The following is a 26225-nucleotide window of genomic DNA, read 5'->3' on the forward strand; positions in this document are numbered from 1 at the left end:
AGATGTCCCATTAAGTTGTTAACTTCCTCTCTTTCCCTTCTCTTGAGGAAGGCTTGCAATGCTATAAATTTCCCTCTTAGGACTGCCTTTGCAGTATCCCAGAGTTTCTGATAACTTGTATCTTCATTATCATTTTGTTCTAAAAATTTGGTAATTTCCTTCTTAATCTTGTCTCTGACCCATCTATCATTCAGCATAAGGTTATTTAGTGTCCATGTTTTTGTATAAGTCTGAAGATTCCCGTTGTTCCTGAGTTCAATTTTTATTTCATGATGGTCCGAGAAGATGCATGGAATAATTTCTATTCCTTTAAATTTGCTGAGGTTAGATTTGGGGCCTAAGATGTGATCAATTTTGGAGTATGTTCCATGTACTGATGAGAAAAATGTGCCTTCAGTTTTGTTAGGATGAAATGTTCTATAGATGTCTGATAAGTCCAGAAGTTAAATAGTTAAATAGTTAAATTTAAATCTAAGATTTCTTTGCTAAGCTTCTGATTGGAGGATCTATCCAACACTGCCAAAGAAGGGTTAAAATTTCTGACTATGATGGAGCTGGGAGAGATCAAGTTGATCATGCCAGTTAGAGTCTCTTATAAATTGAGGTGCATTCTGGTTGGTTGCATAGATATTGATAATTGAGATCTCATCATATTGAGTATTGCCCTTAACAAATATAAAGTGGCCATCTTTACCCTTGGTTACTTTTGTTGGTTTAAACCCTATTGTATCTGCGAATAAAATTGCAACACCTGCTTTTTTCTGCTTTCCATTTTCCTGGAATATAGATCACCATCCCTTCACCCTGAGTCTATATTTGTCTTTTAAGGTAAGATGAGATTCTTGTATACAACAGATGTCTGGTCTAAGTTTCTGTATCCAATCAGCCAATCTGTGCCTCTTTAGGGGACAATTTAAGCCATTCACATTGATTGAAATTATTGATTAGCCTGACAAATGTTAAGTATCAAATTGTTCAAAAGTCCAGTGGACATTTTTAATCCTTTCGCCAGTGTAGAAGTTGGAGTTTGATCAATAGTTTCTGAGTTAGTTTACTTTTGTGGTGGAGGATTGCATTGATCATTATGGAGAATATCCTGGAGAGCTGGTTTAGTTATGGCAAATTTCTTCAATGCATGGATGTCATTAAAGTATTTAATTTCTCCATCATAAATGAAACTCAGTTTACAGGATCCTGGGCTGAAAGTTATTTTGTTTTAAGAGATTAAATGTCAATGACCACCCTCTTCTTGCCTGAAAGGTTTTGGCAGAGAGATCTGCAGTTATTCTAATATTCTTCCCCTTGTAGGTTATGGTTTACATCTCACTGCTCTCAAGATTTCCTCTTTCATATTAACTTTAGTGAAGTTAATTATGATGTGTCTGGGGGATGTCTTGTTCAAGTTGAGTCGTGCTGGGGCTCTGAAGCTATCTGCAATCTGAATTTCAGGATCTCTTGACATATCTGGAAAGTTCTCTTTCATAATTTCATAAAGAAGAGCCTCTGTGTTTTGCAAATCAACTTCATCGCCTTCAGGCATTCCTATAAGGCGAATATTAGTTTTCTTCAAATTATCCCAAAGATAATTCTCTGAGAGACTCTGATAAGTCTCTGAAAGAATGATCCATTTTTGCTTTCCATTTCTGATTCTCTTTGGACATTTGGAAATATTCAGAAGCTTTGTTTTCTATGTCTGAGATCCGTTCTTCTGCCTCCTTCACTCTGTTACCAAGAGATTCTACTGTATTTTTCAGATCTTTGAGGGCTGCAATTTCTTGCCTTAATGTTTCAAAATCTTTGGTGGTTTTGTCTTTGAATTCATTGAATTCTTGAGTGAACTTTTGGAATGCTCCTTGAATTTCTAGTTCTATCTTTGCCTCTATTCTATTAATCTTATTTGCAATCCAAATTCTGAATTCAATTTCTGACATCTCAGTCATCTGTTTATATAGGGGATCTTCAGTTTGGTCTGCCACATCCTTTCTTGCGGGAAGAGTTGACCTACTGTGGTTATTCATATTACCAGCCACATCCTTTCTGGGGGGGTTGATCAACTCTGGTTATTCATATTACCAGAGCTTTTCTGCTGATTCCACCCCGTGATTATTTTACTCCGTTTGGCTTTTCCCCTTGAGGTTTGTCAAGGACCCCTATGGTGTTACAGCCTGAGAGACTGGGGACCTGCTTGGTGTGGTGGGGCTAAGTGGCTCTGTCTTATTTTCAGCTGGTCTCTGTCCTACCCTAGTAATTCAGTTACTCTTGGTTGAAGTCTCTGCTGTAGAGAAATATCAGCAATTAAGTCACCTTACCCCCCCAAACAACAATTGGGCAAGGAAAATCAAACCTTCCTTCAACCATACACCCAGGGTGCCTCTTTGAATAGTCCCTGGGTGGTCTGCCTGGTTTAAAGTGTCCAAATCAGTTGTCCCAGTCACCACCAGTTTCAGGTGGAAGAGTTCAAATGTCACTAGCAGGTGGATAAGAGGGGTCTGCTTGCAGCTCAGATATAACCTGCTCCAGTGTTCTGTGAGGGTAAAGGGACTCACCCAGCAAATGGGTTAGTCTGGGAAGGTTAATACCTCCTTCCCCACCTTGCACCCAGTCACTCGTAATCCCTCAGGTCTGTGACCCTATTCACTCCAGTAGGCAACTGCCCAGAAATCTGAGTCCGGCAGTGGGGCCTTGCGTGTTTAAATTAGGCTGTGAAAGGTCTCTCAATTCCAGCCCCTCGCCTTCTGTCCCGGCTGAATTCCTCTGCAAATCAGAGGCTGCTAGAGTTGATGAGGAACTCAGCTCTGGGCAGCAATTAGAGTTTACACTCAGGTGTCAATTCCAGCCTCTGCCTGCCCACTGCCTTTGTCTCAGCAATATTCCCCTGAGGGCAGGTGATAATGGTCTCTTTACTTACAAAAGTAACCAAGTCCGTTCTACCTATGGGTGCTGTCCGGAACCTCTAGCTGCCCAGAGAGACGGGGCTTGCCTATCTGGAATGGCATCAGTTCACAGCTCAGGATGCCACGGTTGCTTTTAGGCTTCCTCTGAGCCAACTTTCTTCTCCTCACTCCTGTGCCACAGTCAGCACAGAGCAGCACCAGCCCTTTCCCCCTCCACTTCTCTCAAGGAGATGCCCAGGAATTTGAACTCCATAGGTAACAAACCTCCAGACCTTGGGGTGGGGGTGGGGTTGGGGGTATCTTTGGAGTTCAATGTTGCAGGTGGGTAATATATACAGTTTTATACAGTTTTACAGTTTTATGCCTGGCACTGGCAGGGTGCTGTGGCATGCCAGCAAGGTAGGAGGTCCAGTTTTTAGGAGGTCTCTCCCGTGGGATAGAGTGGGAGGATGTTTGAACTCTGCTCACTTGTTTGCAAGGAGTAAATTGCGAGCCCTTCTTGTGGGAGAGGGGACTCCTGTCCACTTGGTGGTGGATTTTGTACCTTTTGAGTGTATTTTGGGGGTCTCTGCTCGCCTCAGGAAGGTTGACGTGCACTCTTCAATCTTCTCCCTTGGCTCTGCTCCAAACCATTAGCTCCCTTGCTAAACTTCTGTCCTTTAAGCCTCCTTCTGGACAGGAGCTTCTGTAAAAAGCTGGCTGCAGTCTGCCATCTTGGCTCTGCCCCCCCCATGCTTAAACTTTTAAGGTATCATTTAAATATGTATGTCTTATCTCTTATGCCTACACCAAAAGGTCACTGAAGGAAGGAACCATCTTAAAGAGAGATGCTTAATGCCTTACATAAGGCATAAGGGGTTGACATGATACTTTATAAATTTTCTCTAGCAGTATCCTCTGTTGAAAGGCTATATCCTTACAAATATAAAGACTGATTTTTAAAAACTTTTTGCAGCATTTCATTAGCAACATTTGCCTAAGATCTTAAGTAATGTAACAGCAATGCAAGAAATAGCATAATCAATTAGCAAATAGTTTCAAGTATAGGTATTAACTTTTAGTACAAAAAAAGTATCTTTACTGAGGCACATATTCAAATTGGAAAGCAAAGAGTAATACCAATTTTACCTATGGATTTCTTTACACTGAGAAGATAATCTTCTCTCATTTCATCAGATAATCCAGTTATGCTGTCAGTGAGGACTTTCAGATGCTGTGGAACTAAATCCAATACGTGTTCCAGCCAAGAATCTTCCATTGGAGCTACATGGTCAGTATCAATTCCATGGTGAATATAATAGTAATACCTCTAATAAAAAGAGATAGGTAAAATGTAGATGTGTTAGTACTATAACAAAAAAATATGTTTATCAAAAATAAAGCTACTCAGCAAAATTCAAGTTTTAGGAGAATAAAGTATTTATAAACCATAAAAACATATTTTGTGTAATTCACAAAGACATTATTTATTATCTCAAATTCAAAAAATACATATTTCATAAAAATTAAAGCTCTTCTCAAAGTTCATAACAATTTTGGAAAACATTGTTATATTATCAAATATATAATATGCTCAACAGAATCTGTTTTATAAATTTTTGAAAATGTTACATTGTTTTTTGTTCTTTCATAATTGATAATCAGCAGATCTTAAAAGCTACAAGCAAATAACTATTTCTATACATTAATCCCAAAAAATTATAAAACAGGATTTAGGAAATTTCCAATTGGTCTATTTATATTCCATACTATAATTTTATAGCTACTTGTATGTGTATGAGTAAAATATTCATTTCAGAACAAGGTTTTTTCTATGCTATCAGACATTTAACTTCAATGTGTTTTTCCACATTTTCAGAGGTCACTTAGTAACAAAAAATGTAAATATCAAAGTACTTTCAAATTAGCATTGTTAAAGTCTTTGATATTTACCTTTAAAAATTTTTTATGTATTAGAAATACTCAAATTACTATTTCTAAACTACATTAATATGTCAATATGCCTTATAAAATGCACATTATATAATTAAGATAATTTCTCTTAATGAAGAAAGGCATGTAAAAACTATACATGACTGAGGATAGCTTTAACATGGCAGCAAAAGACTTGACATTCTTTAGTTGTGTTTTTGTGTGTCAAGGGAGATAGTGATTTCCTCCATTAAAACAAAACAAGAAGTCTATGTAACTCCACGATTATTCCTACATCCAAAGGAGAAGCACAGAGTAATCTCAAAAGCATAAAATTATCTTCAAGTATTTCCTTTACTTTCAATCACACCAACAAAAAAAATAACTTGTTACCAAAATGTCTTTCTCAATTGCAGTAGTTGTCGCTTTTGGAAGTTTGCTTTCATCAGTGACATCTGTGTCTAAGCCAGCATCTTGTTGCCTAAGAAATTTATAAACACACTATTCAAAAGTATCTAAAGGGAAGTTAGAACATAAAACAATAGATACAAAAACATCAAAACTGTTTTCTATTAAATCATCAGAAAAAATGAATTATTGTACATTTTATAAATAAGATGCATATTTGTTTGGTACCATATTCTTCCTCAAATACTTTCTCTTTATTCATAGAGAGACAGTTACACTGGAAGTAATTTCCAAGACCTAATCTAGAGGCAACATCCTCCTTGATGGCCTTTACTCATTCTTCTTCATTACTCAAAAATCAAGTTTTCTTTTCTTTGAACTTGTAAAGGAGAGTTCTTGCACTATTCCTAAAATATAATTTTCTAATATTATAATATTCCTAAATTATTAATAAGGATTTAAAAAAAACACTGATAGCACTTTACATTCAGTTTTGCAGAAAACACAAACATTCTTCAAAAGGCCATTTCTCAGATTTCTAGAAAAAATACACAATTTAACAACAAATAACATGGAGGCTATTAAGCTTCTATATATTAAGTAAGGGTTCATGTAATAATATAATGTTTATAACTATATTCAATTTAAAATCTACACCAGTTTGAATCACTTATTATGACCTGTTCTGGGGCTATGCTGTACAGAAAGGCATAGTTCACATCTTCAGAAAAAAATAAGTTGTCTGGAGTACCTTTCACCTCTTTATCATTGAATATATTATGCTCTGGATCCCACCTTCATCTGGGATGAATTCAGGTCAGTAACACTATATAATAAAATTTCCTACCCACTATCCAATGAGGAGAGACTGGAAGTTTATCAAATACCATCTGAGATATCATATCACCATAGGTACCCAGAATTTGTCCTTCAAATTCAAGAATCCAATGTATTGTGAACTTCACCACACTTTTTTTCAATTATACAGTCAAGAGAAAAGAGCCAAAGCTTTGGGTGATGCCTCAGTTTAATTCAACACACAGTAGGTACTCAACAGATGTTTATTAAGTGAAGGAAGATGAGTATGATAGGAAGAATGGAAGATCTTGAAGGTATTTAGTACTGAGAGAAAGGCTGGTTGTTCTAAATTATAAGCAAAGTCTTTTTTCTATGTTGTTTATTATGCTGTGGATTGTACAGAAAAGAGGAACAAATATAGTAGTAATGTATCTGAAGAATCAGGAAATATAAGTGGCTCTATAAACAAAAATACCTTTTTGTAGTTTTCTTATGTTTTAAGTTCCCAAGCCAATGAGATTTGTTGACCAGAACTTTGTAACTTTTTGTTTTACTAATCTTTTTGAGTTTTGTTTTGGTTTGCTTTTAGAATGGTGGAATCTTTAGCTGTGAGATAATTATAAGGCCTCATGTCATTTATTTGTGTGAGGAGACAAGTGACACCCCACTATAGATTGTGTCTAAGGCCCTGAGTAACTTATTCTCTGCATCCTGCTGTGCAAAAAGGGGAAGGAACAACCAATACTAGCCCCTCGCTCGTTATGCTATTAAAATCCCTGCCCTGGGACGGACTCAGCCACCATATTTTGATCACATATACGTTAGTGTGATTTCTCACTGCATGTGCATGCCCTGAACTCCACCTCAAATGTAATGATGCTCACTCACCTCATGCATTACTTAATTCCCCACTAGAAAAACCCTGGCCCCCATCTGTCAGGGAGGTGGATTTAAGACAGCCTATTCCTCCCACCTCCCAGTTGACATGTCTTCTACAATCAATCTCATTTCTTTCTCTGCAATCCTCATCATTGCAGTAATTGGCTTTCTGTGTAATAAGCAACAGAGGGGAATACCCCTCATCCTTTGCAGGTTCATTAACAACTTCACTAATGAATCATTTTAAACCTTTTCCCTATAAAGGTTGTCTTTAAAGGAAGAAAAACACCAATTCTACATAAACTCTCTCAGAAAATAGAAGAGATAAAAACACTTCCCAACTCATTTTATCAGACCAGTAATAACCTCATACTAAATCTAGACAAAGATATTGCAAGAAACCTGCAGGCCTTAGTCATTCATGAACATAGACTCAAAAATCCTTGACAAGAACAACAATCAAAAAGCCCCAGCAAATCTGGGAACATATCAAAAGGATTAAACACAGTAACTAAGGGAGAAGAATGCCAGATTACCTTAACACATAGAAAAAAACCAAATGACCAATTTTGATAGACAAAGAAAAAGCATTTGACAGAAATTCAGGACCCATTCATGATAAAACCTCTCAACAAACTAGGAAAAGAAAGAAAACTTCTTATCCTGATAAAAGTATCATTTTTTTCTTTTATGCTTATTGATCCCCTGTTGTGTTCTTTTTTTACTTAATTTTAAAATATTTTTAAAATAATAAATCAAATAGTTATATATATTTATGAGACATAAAATTGTGTTATGATTTATGAATACTATGTGGAATGATTAAATCAAGAAGCTAATTAATCAAGAAGCTGTATCTATCACCTCAAATAACATTTTTTTGTGGTAAGAATATCTGAAATTTAAAATTTACCCTCTTAGTAATTCTGAAAGGTGTGATGCCTTTTTATTATATTCTCCACACTGTACAATATATCTCAAAAAAAATTACTTTTCCTGTCTAATTAAAGTGTTGTACCCTTGCCCATTGTCTTCCCATTTCCTTACAGTCAGCCTTTGGTAACCACCATTCTATTCCACTCTCAGAGTCTTTCAGCTTGTCTGAGATTCCACATATAAGTCCGAACGTGCTATTTTGTCTTTCTCTGTCTGGCTTATTGTACTTAACATAATGTTCTCCAATTACATCCATGCTGCTGCAAATGACCAAATTTCTTCCTTTTTTAAGGCTACAGAATATTCCATTATCTCTATATAATCACATTTTCTTTATTGAATAATCTGTTGATAGGCATATAGGTTGATTTAATAACTTGGTTATTATGAATAATATTGCAACAGCCTGGGAATGCAGATATCTTTTCAACATATTGATTCCAAATATTTTGGATAAATACATAAAAGTGGGATTGCTGGGTCATGTGGTAATTCTATTTTTAGTTTTTTGAGGAATCTCCATTTAGTTTGCCATAATGGCTGCACTAACTTCTTCCCACCAACAGTGTACAAGTGTTCCCTTTTCTCTACACAGGGTATCTTTAAAACCTACGACTAACATCCCTAATAAATGGGAAAGAATGAATACACTTCCCTTACACCAGGAATTCAGCTCTCATCAATTCTTTTCAACAATGTACCAAAAAATCTTAGAAGTGCAAAAAGGGGCTCGGTGCCCATAGCACAGTGGTTATGGCGCCATCCACATGCACCAAGGGTGATGGGTTCAAACCCAGCCTGGGCCAGCTAAACAACAATGATAACTACAACAACAACAAAAAGTAGCTGACACTATGGCAGACGCCTGTAGTCCCAGCTACTCGGGAGGCTGAGGCAAGGGAATCGCTTAAGCCCAAGAGTTTGAGGTTGCTGAGAGCTCTGACACCACAGCCCTCTACTGAGGGTGACATAGTGAGACTCTGTCTCAAAAAAAAAAAAAGAAAAAAGAAGCACAACAAAAGCATCCAGATTTGAAAAAAAGCAGGAAAATTGTCTTATTTGCAGACACCAAGACCATATGCATAGAAAACTTCTAAGGAAACTTTAAAAAAACCTCTACAACAAGCAAGCAAGTTTAGTAAAAGTCAATTTTTATATACTATCAAAGATCAGAAATGAAATTAAATAGTTTCATTCACATAAAAGTTAAAAAGAAAAATTAGTAATAAATTTCATTAGTAAAAATTCAAGTGTAAGATTTATACACCAAAAATACAAAACAATGCTGAAAGCAATTTAAAAATATCTAAATAAAGGGAGAAAAATAATATGTTCATAGATTAGAAGGCTAAATATTACTGAAATGACAATTCTCCTAAAACTGAGCCATAAACTCAATGCAATGCCTTCTTAATCCACTCTTCTTTTTTCTTTCTTTTTTCCCTGCAGAAACTGACAGACTGATCTAAAGTCTGTGTGAAAATACAAAAGACCTAGAATAGCCAAAACAATGCTCAAAAAGAAGAATACATTTTAAGATTTCAACTACCTGATTTCAAAACTTACTATAAAGCTAGAGTAATCAAAACAAGTGAGATATTGGTGTAAAAGAGACATATTGATCACTGGAACAGAAATAGACTGCCAAATATGGTTAAATGATTTTCAACAAGGATGCCAAGGTAATGCAACAAGGAATGGTTATTCCAACAAATGGGGCTGAAACACTTGAATGAACATACGCACAAAAATTTGACCTCAGGCTCCACATCCGTAGCACAGTGGTTAAGGTACGAGCCACATAAACCAAGGCTGACAGGTTAAAAACTGGCCCAGGCCAGCCAAACAACAATGAAAACTGTAACAAAAAATAGCTGGGCTACGTGGCGGGCACCTGTAGTTCCAGCTACTTGGGAGGCTAAGGCAAGAGAATAGCTTAAACTCATGAGTTTGAGGTTGTTGTGAGCTGTGATGCCATGACTCTCTACCGAGGGTGACATAGTGAAAATCTGTCTCAGAAAAGAAAAAAAAAATTTAATTTCAAACCATACCTAACAGAAAAAAAATGAAGTTGGAATAGATCATGTAAATACAAAAGCTAAAACTAAGTGGTGCCTGTGGCTCAAAGGAGTAGGGCACTACCCCATATGCCAGAGGTGGCAGGTTCAAACCCAGCCCCGGCTAAAGAAAAAAAAAGCTGAAACAATTTTTAAATATTTTACTATTTTTAAAAACCATAGTTATCCTAGAAGAACACAAAAGAGAAAATCTTTGCAACCGTTAAGTTAGGAAATGATCCTTAGCTATGAACCCAAAGAAAAGTTGGAACCTAAACAGAAGTTGCTAAGTTGAACTTCATCAAAATTTAAAACTTTTGCTTTTCAAAAAATATACTGACATAACCATCAACTGTTGCTACATTGCCTTCGAGTGTATTGAGTCTGGCAGAGCTTTGCACTACCTCTTAGGCACTTTGGATTTCTTGAAGGAGGGAAATGGAGTGAACAAAGGAGACAAGATGAGAAAGTTGTCATGTTTTATAGCCAAATTGTTCTCAAGAATGATTGTATGGGTACGGGAGGATGTTAGCAAGATGGCTGAGCAAAGGAGCCCAGGCTAGCCTTCTCCACAAAGCAAGTAATTAAGTACATGCCAAATACAGCATCTAGAGAGGAACACTGGAATCCAGGAGGGAAGCGACAGAGACCCCTGAGGCATAGAAACTCAAGATGGCAGCACAGAGAGGGAAGGGAGGCCGCCAGCTAGATCTCCCCAAAGCCAGCAAGGACTCCACACCTCAGGGAAAAGGTAAGTGAAAAGTCCCCAGCAGATGCCTACGGTTCTAGCTACAGGAAAGCCTGTTGGCTCTCAGAGGGAGCTGCCTGGGGTCCATGAAAGTGCATTGTTCTGGACAGAGCACCCTCATTGGATCCCAATCTTGGGACTCAAGGCTCTGCAGCATAGCATCATTTTGAGAATGAAGCCAGCATGGGACTGCATCCTGCCCTGCGGCTCAAGAGCACCTTCATCTACATCCCTGCAGTCCCACCTGCATCAGTTCAGAACATTGCAGCATGATGGCACTGGATGGACGTAGTGATGCAGCCATATCGCCAGTGCTCAAGTCCATGCAGCACCATATATCCTGGGGAACATGCAGTCTGGTACAACAGAGAGTCTGGCCCTGAGACAAAGGAAACTAGAGCATGCACGCCCCCATAGCCAGAGAGCAGACTGCCCTACAGAGACAAAATGCAGGCCAGAAATTGTGTGGGGCAACCAGCCGGACAGGATTAACTGAAATGGACATGAGGGAACTTTCATAGATGATGGAATTATTCTAAAACTGGATTTTGGTGAAGGCTGTACAACTACAGAGATTTATTAAAATTCACTAAATTTTACATTCAGCATGGATGAGTTTAATGGTATGTAAATTATCTCTCAATAAAGCTGTTTTATAAAGAAGCCTACTGCAAAGCTTTGAAAATAAAATGTTCTAAAAAGAAAAAAGAAAAGTGAACAGAGAACAAATACAGATTACAAAGAAAATAATGACAAATAAGGCAGCAGAGGCTTCTCATCCCCAGTAATACATGCCAAACAATAATGCTTAATGTTTCCAATCTTGCCAGGCATGGTGCCTCATGCTTTTAAGCCTACCACTCTGGGAGGCCAGGGCAGGTGGATTGCTTGAGTTCAGGAGTTCAAGATCAGCTTGAGCAAGAGTGAGACTCCATTGCTAAAAATAGCTGGGCAGTGGCAGGTCCCCATAGTCACAGCTACTTGGGAGGCTGATGCAAGAGGATCACTTGAACCCAAGAGTTTGAGGTTGCTGAGAGCTATGATGCCATGGCACTCTATTCAGGGCAACAAAGTGGGACTCTGTCTCAAAAAAAAATATATATATACATATATACACACACACACACACACACATTTTTTTCCCCAATCTATTATTTTCCAGATATGCAGGTGAAAAATTACTATTATTTTAGCCAGCTTAACCTTCAATTCAAGAGTAAAGCCAAAATTGAGACTTTTACAGACATGAAAATTCTAGAGTTCACTACTTACTATTTTTATTGAAAGAACTACTAAGAGATGAACTTCAAGAAAAAAGATAAGGAACCCAGAAGTGAGAAGCTCAGAGCTAAATTAAGATATTTTAAGATCGTTCTGTGTTATTCATGGGAAAAAGAGATAAAATGAATTTTGAACTTTAAAAAATATGACGTAAAGGCTAGTGCTTGTAGCTCAGTGGCTAGGGTGCCCGCCACATACACTGGGGCTGGCGGGTTTGAACCTGACCCATATCTGCCAAACAATAATGACAACTACAACCAAAAAATAGCCAGGTATTGTGGTGGGTGCTTGTAGTCCCAGCTACTTGGGAGCCTGAGGCCAGAGAATCGCTTAAGCCCAAGAGTTTGAGGTTACTGTGAGCTGTGATGCCATGGTACTCTACTGAGGGTGACATAGTGAGACTCTGTCTCAAAAAAAAATATATATATATATATATATACATATACATATATGTATATGTATATATATATATAGTGAAATGTGTAGCCATAATGTAATGAAAGGAAGCAAGGCAGAGAGGAGCTTGTAAACTGCATCTGCCTGGCTCTCCATGATGCATCCTAGAGCTCAGCCCAGGCAAAGCCAGGTCCTACTGACCATTTCCCTAGGTTCCTTTTCTGTGTGAGGAGACTCACACAGCAGAAAAGTCACTGCATCACCTCAGCAAATGAGATGGGGAAGAAAAACTGCCCAAATCTTCCACCAGGCACAATGGATCTAGCCAGGACTCCCAGAAATACTGCTTACTCAGCCAATGTCAAGTATTAACACTGGCACCTTTACAACTTAACATGTTTAAAAATGGAACACACTTTATAAGGTTAAACTCAATCGCTTTCAATCTTTGTTTATACTCTGATTGACCCCAATAATCCTTTGAGGAATCCTTAGAGACATAGGGCATTCTTATCTTCTTAGATATAAAGGTCCCAGGGGCTCTAGTGACAGTAATATGGACGGGTTAGCTTACGGAACTTACATGATGACATTGACAAGCGTGCTTCTGAAGTTTTCTCGCTCTTTATGTGGTGGAAGTTTGCCCTTTCCTTTGGAAGTAGATGGTCTAGTATGACTGTCTTCAACTTGGTCCAGTAATTTGTCTTTTTTCCCAAGCTGTTCCATGTATTCAGCTTCAATTAAAAAACTTAAGTCACAAATAATTCACCTAAGAAGTCAGCTAAAACATCTAAGAGCTTAGAATAAAATACTAAATCATCTTTCAAGAAAAAATATGTTCTCAAATAATCTTAAGTATCATTTATTTGTCTTTACTATCAGAAATTTAAACTACTCTCCTTGTTCGGTGTCATAATAAATAAAAATGTATATTTAAGAATATTCAGTTGATTAATTTTATATGTAGATTAATATGCTAGCAAACAAAATTTTCAATTTTATTTACATAGAACCCTCTAAAAATGATAAGGTCAAAATTGTGATAAAAATAGACTATAAAGCTATTTGAGAAAATTTAAATTACGATTTAAAAAAATTAATATTAAATGTAATCAATCTGGTAAGCACTATATTTAACAAGTCAAAACAATAAAAACATTAAAATGACTAATTTGGAAGTAATATTAATAATCTATTACAATCTCTTAGAAAAACACTCTCAGTCTTTGAAGCAGAGACAAATTCTGATTGTATTAATAAAAGTTTTATTATAAACATCCCAACTACTAAAATACCAGCTCTTACACTATTTACAATGGTGTCAATTAACTAAGAACTGGGATCAATTATTTTCTGAGGGAGAATTTTTCTAATTGACATAAATATCATTTCAGTTTTATAATTTCATCACTCTATAAACTAAATGTTATAAGGTGTTTTTATATAGAAATTGTCCTTAAATCAAATTTAGAATATTAAAGTTCTTACCATAGGACTGTTCATTTTTAACACTAAATTGTTCTGGAATCTCATTGTCCTGTTTTACATTCAAATGAAATGATGGAGCTGCCCGCTGCCATTGGGGCTTTGAACTTGCCTGAAATATGAAATTTAAGTAGCATAAGTAAACAATAGCAGGAAAAAAAATTTTTGATTTTTGATTTTGTTATGAGTATTTAAAAACACAGACATTTCCTCAAACAGATCAGGATGTGTGAAAAGAAAACACTCAGTAGTAGATCTTTTTCAAGCCTGTGAATGGCCAAAGTATGCATCATTTAGGAAACGTTTTCAAAAGTCCTGCTGCTGGTTTGGTGTGGGTGCCTGGTGCCTAAAACTAGGCGGTTCATTCCAGAGAGTTTACTTGTCCCCAAATACTGACAAGTGTCCTTAAGCCTTCAATTTAAATGAGAGGTGCTCTCTGCTGGTCCTCAGTGCTAATGAGTCCCTCTGCATTTCAGCTCCAAAAGATCTTCCTGTTCTCATATCTTTAAACTGCCCTAGATTGCTCTGGTAACTCATAAATTTATTCCATCATTTAAGGCAGGGGTCACAGATGATTCTACATACACAGACTGGGCAGGTATCATAAAGAGGGAAAAACCTAGCAATGATAGTACCTGCCACTCAGATGTAGTCCTGGGAAACAATAAGAGTATGGTGGGACTATGGCAGATAAGGGAGCACTTACGTCTTCTAAAAAGGTCTATGACTAATTAACTCAAGCCAATTAGTACAATACCAGGACACAGACGTACTGTTGCTATGATTCTTCAGTAAATCCAGACATGTGGATTAGAGAGTAAAATCTACATACATACATATGTGTGTGTGTGTGTGTGTGTGTGTGTGTGTGTATGGGTCCGGGGGCCCTACTCCTTTGAGTCACAGGCCCTGCCCAAAATCTACATATTTTTTAATAGTGACAACTTAGTCTGTTTCTTCTTTTCAAATCCAAAACAACTTGATAGCCCATGTTTGCACTGGCCTCTCCTTCTTCCTACTTTTACTCTCCCCAATCCCTTCCTTATGCTTCCCAAATAAACATTGTTTCAGGTTCTTCTTGCAAGAAAAACAGGCAACAAAATCTTGTGTCAGTGCTCTTCCATCCTTCAGCCTGCCCTTTCATTCTTCAACTCTCATCCTGCTCCATGAAAGATTTAAGAGTCTGGGAGTGCTCTAAATGAGGTGTGCAGAAAGGGTGAAAATCAGGCCATCAGCTCACAAAAGGCTGAGAGCCACCAGATTTGGGCCACCCTTGATTTTAACTACATCAATCACCTCTACAGACATGGTCTGTAACGGAAATCACTTTAGGTCTTAATTACTGCTGGAGAACTTCTAGCCAAGTGCAAACCTTAACACCACATTCAGATAAAAATATTTTGTTTTTTTTAATCAATGGATCATTTTTTAAACATCTCTTGAAAATACAGTTTCCAGGCTCGGCGCCTGTGGCTCAAGCGGCTAAGGCGCCAGCCACATACACCTAAGGTGGCAGGTTCGAATCCCCAGCCCGGGCCCACCAAACAATGATAGCTGCAACCAAAAAAATGGCCGGGCATTGTGGCGGGCGCCTATAGTCCCAGCTACTTGGGAGGCTGAGGCAGGAGACTCGCTTGAGCCCAGGAGTTGGAGGTTGCTGTGAGCTGTGATGCCATGGCACTCTACCCAGGGGGATAGCTTGAGGCTCTGTCTCAAAAAAAAAAAAAAAGAAAATACAGTTTCCCTTAAAACACATAAAGCTCAAAAAATGCTAATGAAAAATTATAAGATATAGCCAAATATGAACATAATATCAGGTTTAAATCAGCCACCAAAAGCACTTTAGATGATTATATGCTTCACTAACAGAAAAATATTATTAGACATGTCAGCTACAGACATTCAGTAAGTGAATTTTTTTTTCTTTTTAAAGACAGAATTTCACTCTGTTATATCTGGCTAGAGTGCTAAGATATCAGCCTAGCTCACAGCAACCTCAAACTCCTAAATTCAAGCAATCCACATGCCTTAGCCTCGTGAGTAGCTAGGACTACACGCACACCTGCCAAAACTGGCTAATTTTTTCCATTTTTAGTAGAGACTGGGTATCACTCTTGCTCAGGCTGGTCTTAAACTCCTGAGCTTAAGCAATCCTCCCACCTAAACCTCCCAGAGTGCTAGGCATGAGCTACTGTGCCCAATCTCAATAAGTAAATTTGAATTTAATTTATATTTCTAAATCTATATACTAATAAGATACAATAAACTAAAGTAAATTTTTTTCTTCTTCAAAATTCATTAAATCTTAAAAGAGAAAATAAAATGTCAGATCTTTGTCTTTTAAACTAGAAAATTTTGAGATAGATATTGCAGGGAAAACATGCTATGGTATTCTACAGACATGGTGTGATAATCTGGCAATATCAGTAAATGTATATTGTCAACTAAAATGTGTACTTTGAAACGTTCAAGATAATTAATCTAGGAATGTTAATTCAAGTTTTCTAGGTGAAAATGTCCTTAATTTCCAATTATCAGGAATCTTCTCTATATAAACAATACAAATTCAATTTACAGTTTGCTCTGAACTTTATATTTTGCCAAAAAAAATGCTTCGAATGAACCTTGAAGACTAAATGAAATAACCAGACATAGAAGGACAAATATTGTATGATGTCACTTTTATGAGATTCTACTTATATGAGATACATAGAGAGAAAAAGTAAAATGGTCATTTGCCAGGGCACAGGGGTATCCAACCAGCCTGTGGTCCACATGCTGATTATGCGAGGATATTTTTGCTTATCTGTGGTGGTGGATATCACAGAAATTCAGAAATTATGCATGGACCATTTTTTTTTTTTTTTTGCTCATCAGCTTTCTATGTGTGTTTGATGTGTGGCCCAAGACAATTCTTCCTCTTGTAATGTGCAGCAGAGAAGAAAAAAGATTGGACATCCCTCATTCAAAGGATCCAGAGCTTCAATACGGGAAGATGAAAATGTTCTGGAGCTAGATGGTGATGAGGTTTGGACAACAATGTGAATATACTAAATACCAATGAACTGTATACTTAAAAATACTTAAAATGATAAATTTTATGTTACATATATTTTATCATCTTTTTTTGTTTGTTTGTTTAGGCCAAGGCCAGGTTTGAACCCACCACCTTCAGTATATGGGGCCAGCGCCCTACTCCTTTGAGCAACAGGTACCACCCTATCATTTTTAAAATAATATTTTCATCGAACCTCCTCTTAAATTTAACTTTTAGGGATCACAAGCGTATCATTCACTGGCATTAAACTCTCATAATTACCAGACCTTAAGTCCTATCACAATAAAATCTAACATGTACAGCACTTAGCACTTTACCCACTGAAAATGTCCATTAACTGCCTCTGCCACAGGCCAGTGATAATTTATAGTCAAAATAATAAAAAAAAATGGCAATATCTCAGAAATCTTTCATAGCACAACAGAAGTACGAAAATCCAACAAACGTATATAGATAAATTACCAAAGACAGCTGTGGCAAAGCTCTTACTGGTGCCTTGGCTTTTTCTCTGCCTGATGATTTATCCTGCATAAAAAAAACATAAAATAAAAATAAAAATGATTAACTCAGTCATATTTTATAGAGTATATACCACAAAGCATATATTATCCAACATATTTAAGATATACTCTACGACTTTTAAAATTTTCAATGTTTGTCTTATAATTTTTTTTTAGAGCAAGAAAATAAAGGAATATGCTACCTAGCAATACTTATCAGAAAGGTTTAAAAAGTATACAAGGCCAGGCCTGGTGGCGCATACCTTAATCCTAGAATTTTAGGAGGCCAAGGTGATAGGATTACTCGAAGCCACAAATCTGAGGTGGGCCATGATCAGTCGTGCACTCTAGTGACAGAATAAAACTCTGCTGTCCCAAAAAAGAAAAGCAAAGAAAAGTATGCAAAGTATTTTGTTCATCACATCGCCTGGGAATTTATCTGCGCCTAATTAGCACTGAGGGCTTGCTCAACTGTACTTCTCTTCTCTATCCCCAAAATACTTCTCTCCTTGCTGGCAGACCAGAATGGTATTCTTCCTAGAGTGAACATGTACTCAGGCAGATGCATCCTCAACTGACCTAAGTAACATGTGTAGTTTTTAGCAGTAACTTTCAGAGACAACTGCTGCTATCTCTTTTGCAGTAGGAAGTAATTCCATGATAGAAATTTCATCTAGGTGAAAGGAAACAATGTTGAGAATGACGCTTTGATTTTTGAAGCAGATAGTACAACCTTTACTTGTACTTTTTGCCAATCGTCAGTTTACTGCCTCTCAGCTCCAAGGCATTCTTCATGGTTCCAGTGCTTTTTATCATTGCTTCTACTGCATGGCTGCCAGCAATTAGCATCCCTGTCCATTAGCACTTTTCCAGCCTTTGCTGTGTGGTTGACCCAGAAGCAGACAGACACCCTCCAGCAAGTTTCAATGGCATCCTTATAGCTAGTGTGAGAGTCGCCAGATTCAAAAAGGAGGCATTTGTCTCAAATCTTGACAAAATGGAGCCAGGAAAGGCCACAGAGAGAGGGCTCTCACACACAATTTGTCTGATAATAGAAACTATCACAAGGTCAGTTAATAACTTATATAAGAACACATGCCTGACACACTGTCGCAAAAACCCAGTCCAAAACTGCAAGGGCCTAACTGTAACTCCAAGATTGTAAGTGCTACCTAGCAACTACTAATACTCACTCACCAATCAGAACTCATCTGCTTTCGTAAGACACTGCCAGTGCAAATGAACTTTCTTTCAAAACGACTTGCATAACCATCTCATTCCCTAATAAATCCCACACCTTTTCTTCTGTTCTCCCAGACATGCTAGAGGCCACTGTGGTCTGTATGTATGTCTGGACTGCAATCCTATTTCTTGTATATTATTCCAAAATAAAAACGTTTTACAGGAGAATCCTTTCTATATTTCCATTAATATTTCAAGGTGATGGCGGCCTTCCACAAGTTACACTTATACCACAGAGACTTCCTTTCAAACTTCAAGCATCCCAGCAGGTGATATTTCCCCACCCAGGCCTGCAGCACCTCAGCAAATATCTTTATCATCCAGTGAACTGTAGCCACACTTTTTCCCATGGGGCCTGCAGCTATACTTTAAGGAAAGGATGTTTCTAAGTTTGTTCCGTGAGCACTCCCCTTTAGACTTAAAGGGAGTGGCTACTCCTTACATGGGCTATTCCTCTGTTCTTTAGAGCTATGATGTCCAAAACAGTTATAGCCCCTAATAGCTATTAAGCTCTTGAAGTGTGGCTCCTCTGAAATGAGACATGTTTAAGAGCAAAACATATTAGATTTTGAAGATGGCACAGAACACAAAGAATGTAAATTATCTTAACAATAATTTTTAAATTACATATTATAAAATAAAATTATGTTATATGATAAAATTATATAATTTTAAAATTACACATAAATATATAAAATTATATAAAAAATAATGCCTTCTTGGAGATACTTGGCATTGGAAGGACACAGGTCACCTCACATGGGGCTCCATGTTCTGTCCCAGGGTCCACTCAGAACTTTCCCCTTGGAACCCCAGATGGTCCTGCTGTCCTATACCTGGCTCATCAGTTGGCTTTGGGGTGCACATCTCTTCTCCCCCCACAGATTGGAAAGGTCAAACTACTCCAAGACAGCAGCATGTTCTCCAATTGGGATGTTACCAGGACAGGTAAAGTCCTTAAAAATAATACTTTTCTCTAACTTTGGTGGCCAAATGCCTAAAAGGGTAAGATGAAAATAAAACAATCTAATACAAATTGAATACATCATATGAGAGGCAAAGAAAATTAATCGAATCACACAAGGTAGTCACAAAACCGTTGTGGGATATTACAGATTTAATAACTCAATGGCTTAGTAATTTGCTACATAAAACGCAGAGATAATAGACACAATCTGTGAATATTCTTCATATGCTGATCAGGACTTCAGTTCTTATGGCTGTATGGTATAATTTTGACTGTATCTATCTCGTAGACTTTTTTTTAATATGATGTAGAATTTGTGAGCAATATAAAGTTGCTGATCTAACTTTAGCACCTTTCACAATAGCAACAAAGAAAATAAAATATCTAGGAATATATTTATCTAAGAAGGTGAAAGACCTCTATAAGGAAAACTATGAAACACTGAGGAAAGAAATCACAGAGGATTTAAACAGATGGAAAAACATATGCTCATGGATCGGCAGAATCAACATTGTTAAAATGGTTATATTAGCCAAAGTGATTTACAGATTCAGTGCCATCCTGATGAAAATGCCAAGGCCATTTTTTGCAGATCTATAAAAAATAGTTCTAGACTTTGTATGAAACCAATAAAGGCCCCAAACAGCCAGTGCAACTTTACATAATAAAAACAAATTGGGAGGCATCACTTTACCAGAATTCAACTATCCTACTTATCCACTGTAGTTACCAAAACAGTATGGTACTGGCACAAAATGGAGACAAGGACCCATGGATCAAGAGAGAACCCCAGAATAAAATAATCGTAATTTTTTTCCCATCTGATTTTTCACAAAGCAAATAAAAACAGACATTGGAGAACAGAATCCCTATTCAATAAACGGTGCTTGGAAAACTGGATTGAAACAGAAAAGATTGAAACAGGATCTCATCACTCACAAAAATTAATTCAAAATAGGTAAAAGACTTAAATCTAAGGCACAAAACTATAAGAATTCTAGGAAAGAATTTATGAAGAAAACCTCAAAAGCAATCACAGCAACAATAAAAATAAACAAATAGGACCTGATCAAAATGTATCTGCATAGCCAAGGACACAATCAATAGACTAAATAGACAATATTCAAAATGGGAGAAAATATTCACCAGCTATACATCTGATAAAGGGCTAGTAACCAGAATCTACAAAGAACTCAACCAAAACATTAAGAAAAAAATCTAACAACCCCATTAAAAAGTGAGCAAAATGTATGCATAAAAACTTTTCAAATGAAGATAGTCTAATGGCTGACAAACACATGAAAAATCACTTAACATTTCTAATCATCAGGGAAATGAGAATCAAAATCACAATTAGACCTCATCTAACTCCGGTAAGAATGGCTCTTCTCAAAAACTCCCAAAACAAGTGCTATTATGCCTTCAGATAGAAAGTAAAACTTAATACTCTGAGTGGGACTTCAAAATAGTACAACTTCTAGGGAAAGTAGCATGAAGATATCTCAAAAAGTAGCTATACCATTTGATCCAACAATCCTACTACTAGGTATTTACTCAAAAGAAAAAAAGTTATTTTATCAAAAAGATACTTGCACTTGAATGTTTATAGCAGTATAAATCGAAATTGCAAAGATGTGGAAACAATCCAAGTGTTCAATCAGTACCCTAGTGGTTTAATAAAATGTGGTATATGTATATCATGGAGTACTACTCAACGGTAAAAAAGTGATCTAGTATCTTTTGTAAAACCTAGGTGGAACTTGAGACCATTCTTGTATGTGAAGTATTGAAAGAATGGAAAAACAAACACCTTATGTACTTGATATTAAATTGGAACTAGTTAATCAACACTTATGGAAGCAAAACTCAATAGGAATCAAGTAAGTGAGAGGCAAAAGGAGGGATTGGGTTAATTCATACCTAACTGGTACAATTTACCCAGAATCTGGCACATCTGTGTGAAGGACACACTTATAACTTTGAATTAAAATGCACAAAAGCAAATTTTGTAACCCTGAAAATAAATAAAATAAGCTATAAATATTGATTAAAGTATATTTTATATTAATTACATTATGTGTTCTGTATTGTTTTAAGAAGCTTACATGAACTAGCTCCTCTAATAGTCGTAAAAACTATGAAGTAAGTACTGCTATACCACTTTCATGCCTATTATATAGATAAGGAATAATGTAGTCTCTGCCTTCACAAAGGACACAGTCCAGTTAATATTAAAAACTATGGGGCAGCTCCTGTGGCTCAAAGGAGTAGGGCACTGGCCCCATATGCTGGAGGTGGCAGGTTCCAACTCAGCCCTGGCCAAAAACTGCAAGCAAACAGAGAAACAAAAAAACAAAAAACTATGTGATTCCATTTAGGACAGGATGAAGAACAGAAATAAGAAATTTCAAAAAGAAAAAGGATGGAATCTAAGTCTTAAAGCATAGTTGGATCTCCACCGGGAAGGATAGCAGGGAGCTTACAGATAAAGAAGGAGCAGCAAGAATTGGGGGCTAAACGAATAATGCTCCCATTAATAATGAATAATAAATGAATAATGCCAGACTTGGAGAGAATGTTAGGGTGGACAGTGAGGGGACCTGCCTCACTGAAGTTGAAGGTAATCCATCCTCTATTCAACAAAGCTTTAATGAGCTCCTACCATGTGCTGGGTTCAACTGAAGGAACTAAGCATATACTTGTAGATGGACAAAGTCCCTCCTCTGATGGAGTGTATATTCTAGAGGGAGTAAGACAGCTATTTCAAAATACATTTGTCATGTAATGTCAGGAAGTAATACATGTGGTAGAGAAAAACAAAACAGAGTAAAGGAACAGAGAGGAAAGAAGTAGAAATGTTCTAGGCTAGATGGGATGATGGGGGCTTCTCTGTTATGTTGAGGTTATGCTTAAGTAGAAACCTGGAAATAAAGGGTGAGGAAAGGACTAGAACTGGACAGACTGGTGCTGCTATATCATAGCAGATGTAAATTTGGGGGCTTGACGGTCAGGCTGGAAATAGAGAGCCACTGCAGTTTCCTCTCTAGAGAGACCATAAGTCTCAGTAGGCTGAGGACAATCCTAGTTTGTATCTCTTGCCCAAAAATACTGGCATCTCAGTTTGGGTGATATATTATTACCCCACTTATCACTCAAGGACACACAAAGGATCATTTCATAAATGGTCCTAGCTGCAGTAAAACAAGATACACAAGAAGTAGGGGACTACAGGTCAGCAACAAAGCCAGGTTAGTGGCTTTTTAAAAACAATCCAGGGAATAGGATCCTGGAATTACAGAAAATGCTGGTAACAGTAAGTGACCTCATCCTGTTCCCATTTAAAAAACATTAAAAAGCCTCCCCCCACTGAAGTAGGCACAAGTATTCATCCTGGTCTACAAAGCTCTCTTCAATATACTTCAGACTATTTTATTTCCAGCCTCTCCTACAGTTGCTCTGCAGTCACCGGGTTCATGTCAGCCAGTGAAGAATGAGCATCAACAGGACAGGCAGTTAAAGCTGTGTGCCTCCTCTGTCCCCCTCTCACCCCTGCCCCTGCACCTGCCCCTGCACCCCTGCCCCTGCTCCTATGGGAGCCACATGTTCCTACTGACATAGCTGTGAGAGGAAGAGCTACCTGACATGATGCCATCAGATTTCATGTGAGCAAGGGGGAATCTTTGATGGGGTAAATTTCTGAGATTTGTGGTCTGTTTGGTCAGCCAGTATTAATTGCCCTGACTAACAAAGCCATCAATATGTTCAATATCTCCCTATTAAAATCCAGCCCTTTTTTTCAAGACCAGCATCAGAAAGTCTACTTTTCCATCCTTCACTAACTATAGGAAACCTCCTTTGAATATGAATAGCGCTTGTTATAGTTTAAATTCTTTCTAGAACATAATGTATGTGCTATCCAACCTATTCCACTCTCCTATCTTCTCATCTCACCTCCATCTCCTAAACCAGTCTTTAGAGCTAACTAAGCTGACTTTAAAGTCATTTTAACTTTATCTTAGAAAATTACACAATAGTTAACCAGCCTTAAAAATATATATAACCAAAAGAAAAAAGAAAGAAGTGAAGTAAGTTTCGGACAGTACTCCCCAAAGTAAAAACACCAGAAGATCTGGGAAATGTTTCATGCACATACAATGCTATACCCCAAATGTCTCTGACTTCTACAATTCCCAGAGGGCCACACAATAGGAAGGGAAACATGAGCACAACCTTTTTTTAGCTATTAGCAATAGGTGTTCTCAGAGTTAAAGGATTTGCTTTGTGGACAATGAGGGTGTGACAAAGGCCTTTATGATAAGATTGCTGTTAAAAATTATAAAGAGGAAAAGCTTTGGTTGTTTGTTTGTTTGAGAGTGGGTCTCAATCTGTTTTCCTGAGCTTGAAATTATTATTTCAGATTAATTTGAGGTATGAAGAATTAGGTTACAATGTTTGCATTTATTAGGTAAAGCCCCTCTTCTAATAGTATCCCGCCTCCAAGTGGTATGCCATACCTCCTACCATGGTGCCCATTAAGCGGGAACACACCCTTCTCCTCACCCTCCTCCCTTTTTCCCTGGCCTCCTTGTTCCCCCACCACTCACCTTGAACTGATTTCAGTTTTTCTTTTATGTGGGAGTATATTAGATTGTCTAATGGGCTTCACATTAGAATTAAGTCCATTGGATTCTTGCTTCTCCATTCTTATGATGCTTTACTAAGAAGAATGTGCTTCACCTGCATCCAGGTTAATACAAAAGATATAAAGTCTCCATTTTTTTTTAATGGCTTAATAGTATTCCATGGTATACATATACCACAGCTTGTTAATCCATTCCTGGGTTGGTGGGCATTTAAGCTGTTTCCACATTTTGGCAATTGTGAATTAAGCTATAATCAACAATGTAGTTCAAATGTCCTTATGATAAAATAATTTTTTTTTTCTTCTGGGTAGCTGCCTAGTAATGGGATTGCAGGATCAGATGGAAGGTTTAATTTGTGTTCCTTGAGGATTGTCTATACTTCTTTCCAAAGAAGCTGTACTAGTTTGCAGTCCCACAACACTGTATAAGTGTCCCTTCTCTCCACATCCACACAAGCATTTGCAGCTCTAAGATGAATTGATTAGAATAGAATGTGGGCTAGAATGAATAGAATTGTGGGCTATTCTCACTGGGTATAGGTGACACCTCAGAGTGGTTTTGATTTGCATTTCTCTGACAATCAGTGACTATGAGCATTTTTTTTAATGTTTGTTAGGCATTTGTCTATCTTACTCAGAGAAATTTCTATTCATGTCTCTTTCCCAGTGAGAGATGGGATTGTTTGCTCTTTTTTATTGATTTGAGTTCTCTATAGATTCTAGTTATCAATCCTTTGTCAGATTCATACCCTGAAAATATCTTTTCCCATTCTGAAATTTACTTATTGTGTCCTTAGCTGTGCAGAAGCTTTTCAGTTTAATTAAGTCCCATTTGTTTATTTTTGTTATTGCGATGGCTGCTGAAGTCTTTGTCATAAAATCTTTCCCTAGTCCAAAATCATCAAGAGTTTTTCCCACACATAGACAATCACATATAGTATCCTCCACCAACATATCTACATGTGCATCGCTATATGCCATAAAATATGCTTCAGTAATAAATGGAATAATGCTGTATAAAAAGAATAAAGAGAAAAGACTCTGTGATATCTGGTGCAAGTGCGCTGGAATATTCATACCAGGTTACAGAAGCAATTAAAATGAAGTATTTTGTATTAGAGCTGCAACAAATGTCTAAAACACCCTGCTTAACCTCAGCCTCTTACACAACAAACCCCCCCGCACACACACACACCTGGATTTTTAGGATCTCTACATTATTCATCCTGTTTGAGAGTTATTTCCCTAGTCTCATGAACAGTCTCATTAGAGAAGGGTATTGAGAGCCATACCATTTCCTTACACTGCACTGTAGAATATATATCTCATAGATTGCCACCACTATCGCTCCGGGAGGGGCTGAAGTAGGACTGATTGGGCCACTCTTGTGCTCCAGGCAGCTGCTGTTGTTCTCCAGCCCCCTGATAACCCCAACAGGGCCGAACTAGGACTGATCCAGCTGCACCATCACTGCAGGTCCCCTGTCCCCCAGTCACCCCAGCGGAGCCAAACTAGGACTGATCCAGCTGCTGCTGGTCTCCTGTCCCCTGGCAGGCCTAAAGAGGTCTCATCCGGCTACATACGCTCCCAAGCAGCTGTTGCTACTCCACTGTGCCCCAGTCGGCCCAGCACATGAGAACTGGGAGAAAACGACAGACACACCCTGTCTCTCTGGGTAACCAGAAGAAGCCACTGACTGAACAGTTCTGATAAGGTCTCAAAACCGGGTAAACTCAGCATGGGCAGAATCACCATAAAAACTCTGGCAACTTAAATAACCAGAGTAGATCAACTCCCCCAAGGAAAAATGGGGCAGATGCAATTGAAGACCCCATCCATAAACAGATGGCTAAGATGTCAGAAATCGAGTTCAGAATTTGGATAGTAAATAAGATTAACAGAATGGAAGAAAGGAGGGAATTAGAAGTTCAAGAAATTATTCAAAAGATATCTCAAGAAATTATTCAAAAGATGTCTCAAGAATTCAATGATTTCAAAGATAAAATGATCAAAGATTTTGAAA

At 37.5% G+C, this 26225-nt stretch overlaps 1 protein-coding gene across 1 annotated transcript in view; it reads right to left on the reverse strand.

Annotated features, from left to right (window-relative positions):
• DNAH7 (dynein axonemal heavy chain 7) overlaps window positions 1–26225 on the reverse strand; it is a 272843-nt gene that overhangs the window by 241441 nt on the left and 5177 nt on the right. Inside the window, exons 2-6 of the mRNA XM_003796072.2 lie at window positions 17314–17376; window positions 13797–13905; window positions 12892–13042; window positions 5199–5286; window positions 4023–4203 (exon numbers count right to left, since the gene is read on the reverse strand). Coding sequence (XP_003796120.1) covers window positions 4023–4203; window positions 5199–5286; window positions 12892–13042; window positions 13797–13905; window positions 17314–17376 — 592 coding nt within the window. The remainder of the gene's footprint in view (window positions 1–4022; window positions 4204–5198; window positions 5287–12891; window positions 13043–13796; window positions 13906–17313; window positions 17377–26225) is intronic.

Source organism: Otolemur garnettii, unplaced genomic scaffold, assembly GCF_000181295.1.
Source record: "Otolemur garnettii isolate 467f Iridium unplaced genomic scaffold, OtoGar3 scaffold00100, whole genome shotgun sequence".
NCBI lineage: Eukaryota > Metazoa > Chordata > Mammalia > Primates > Galagidae > Otolemur > Otolemur garnettii.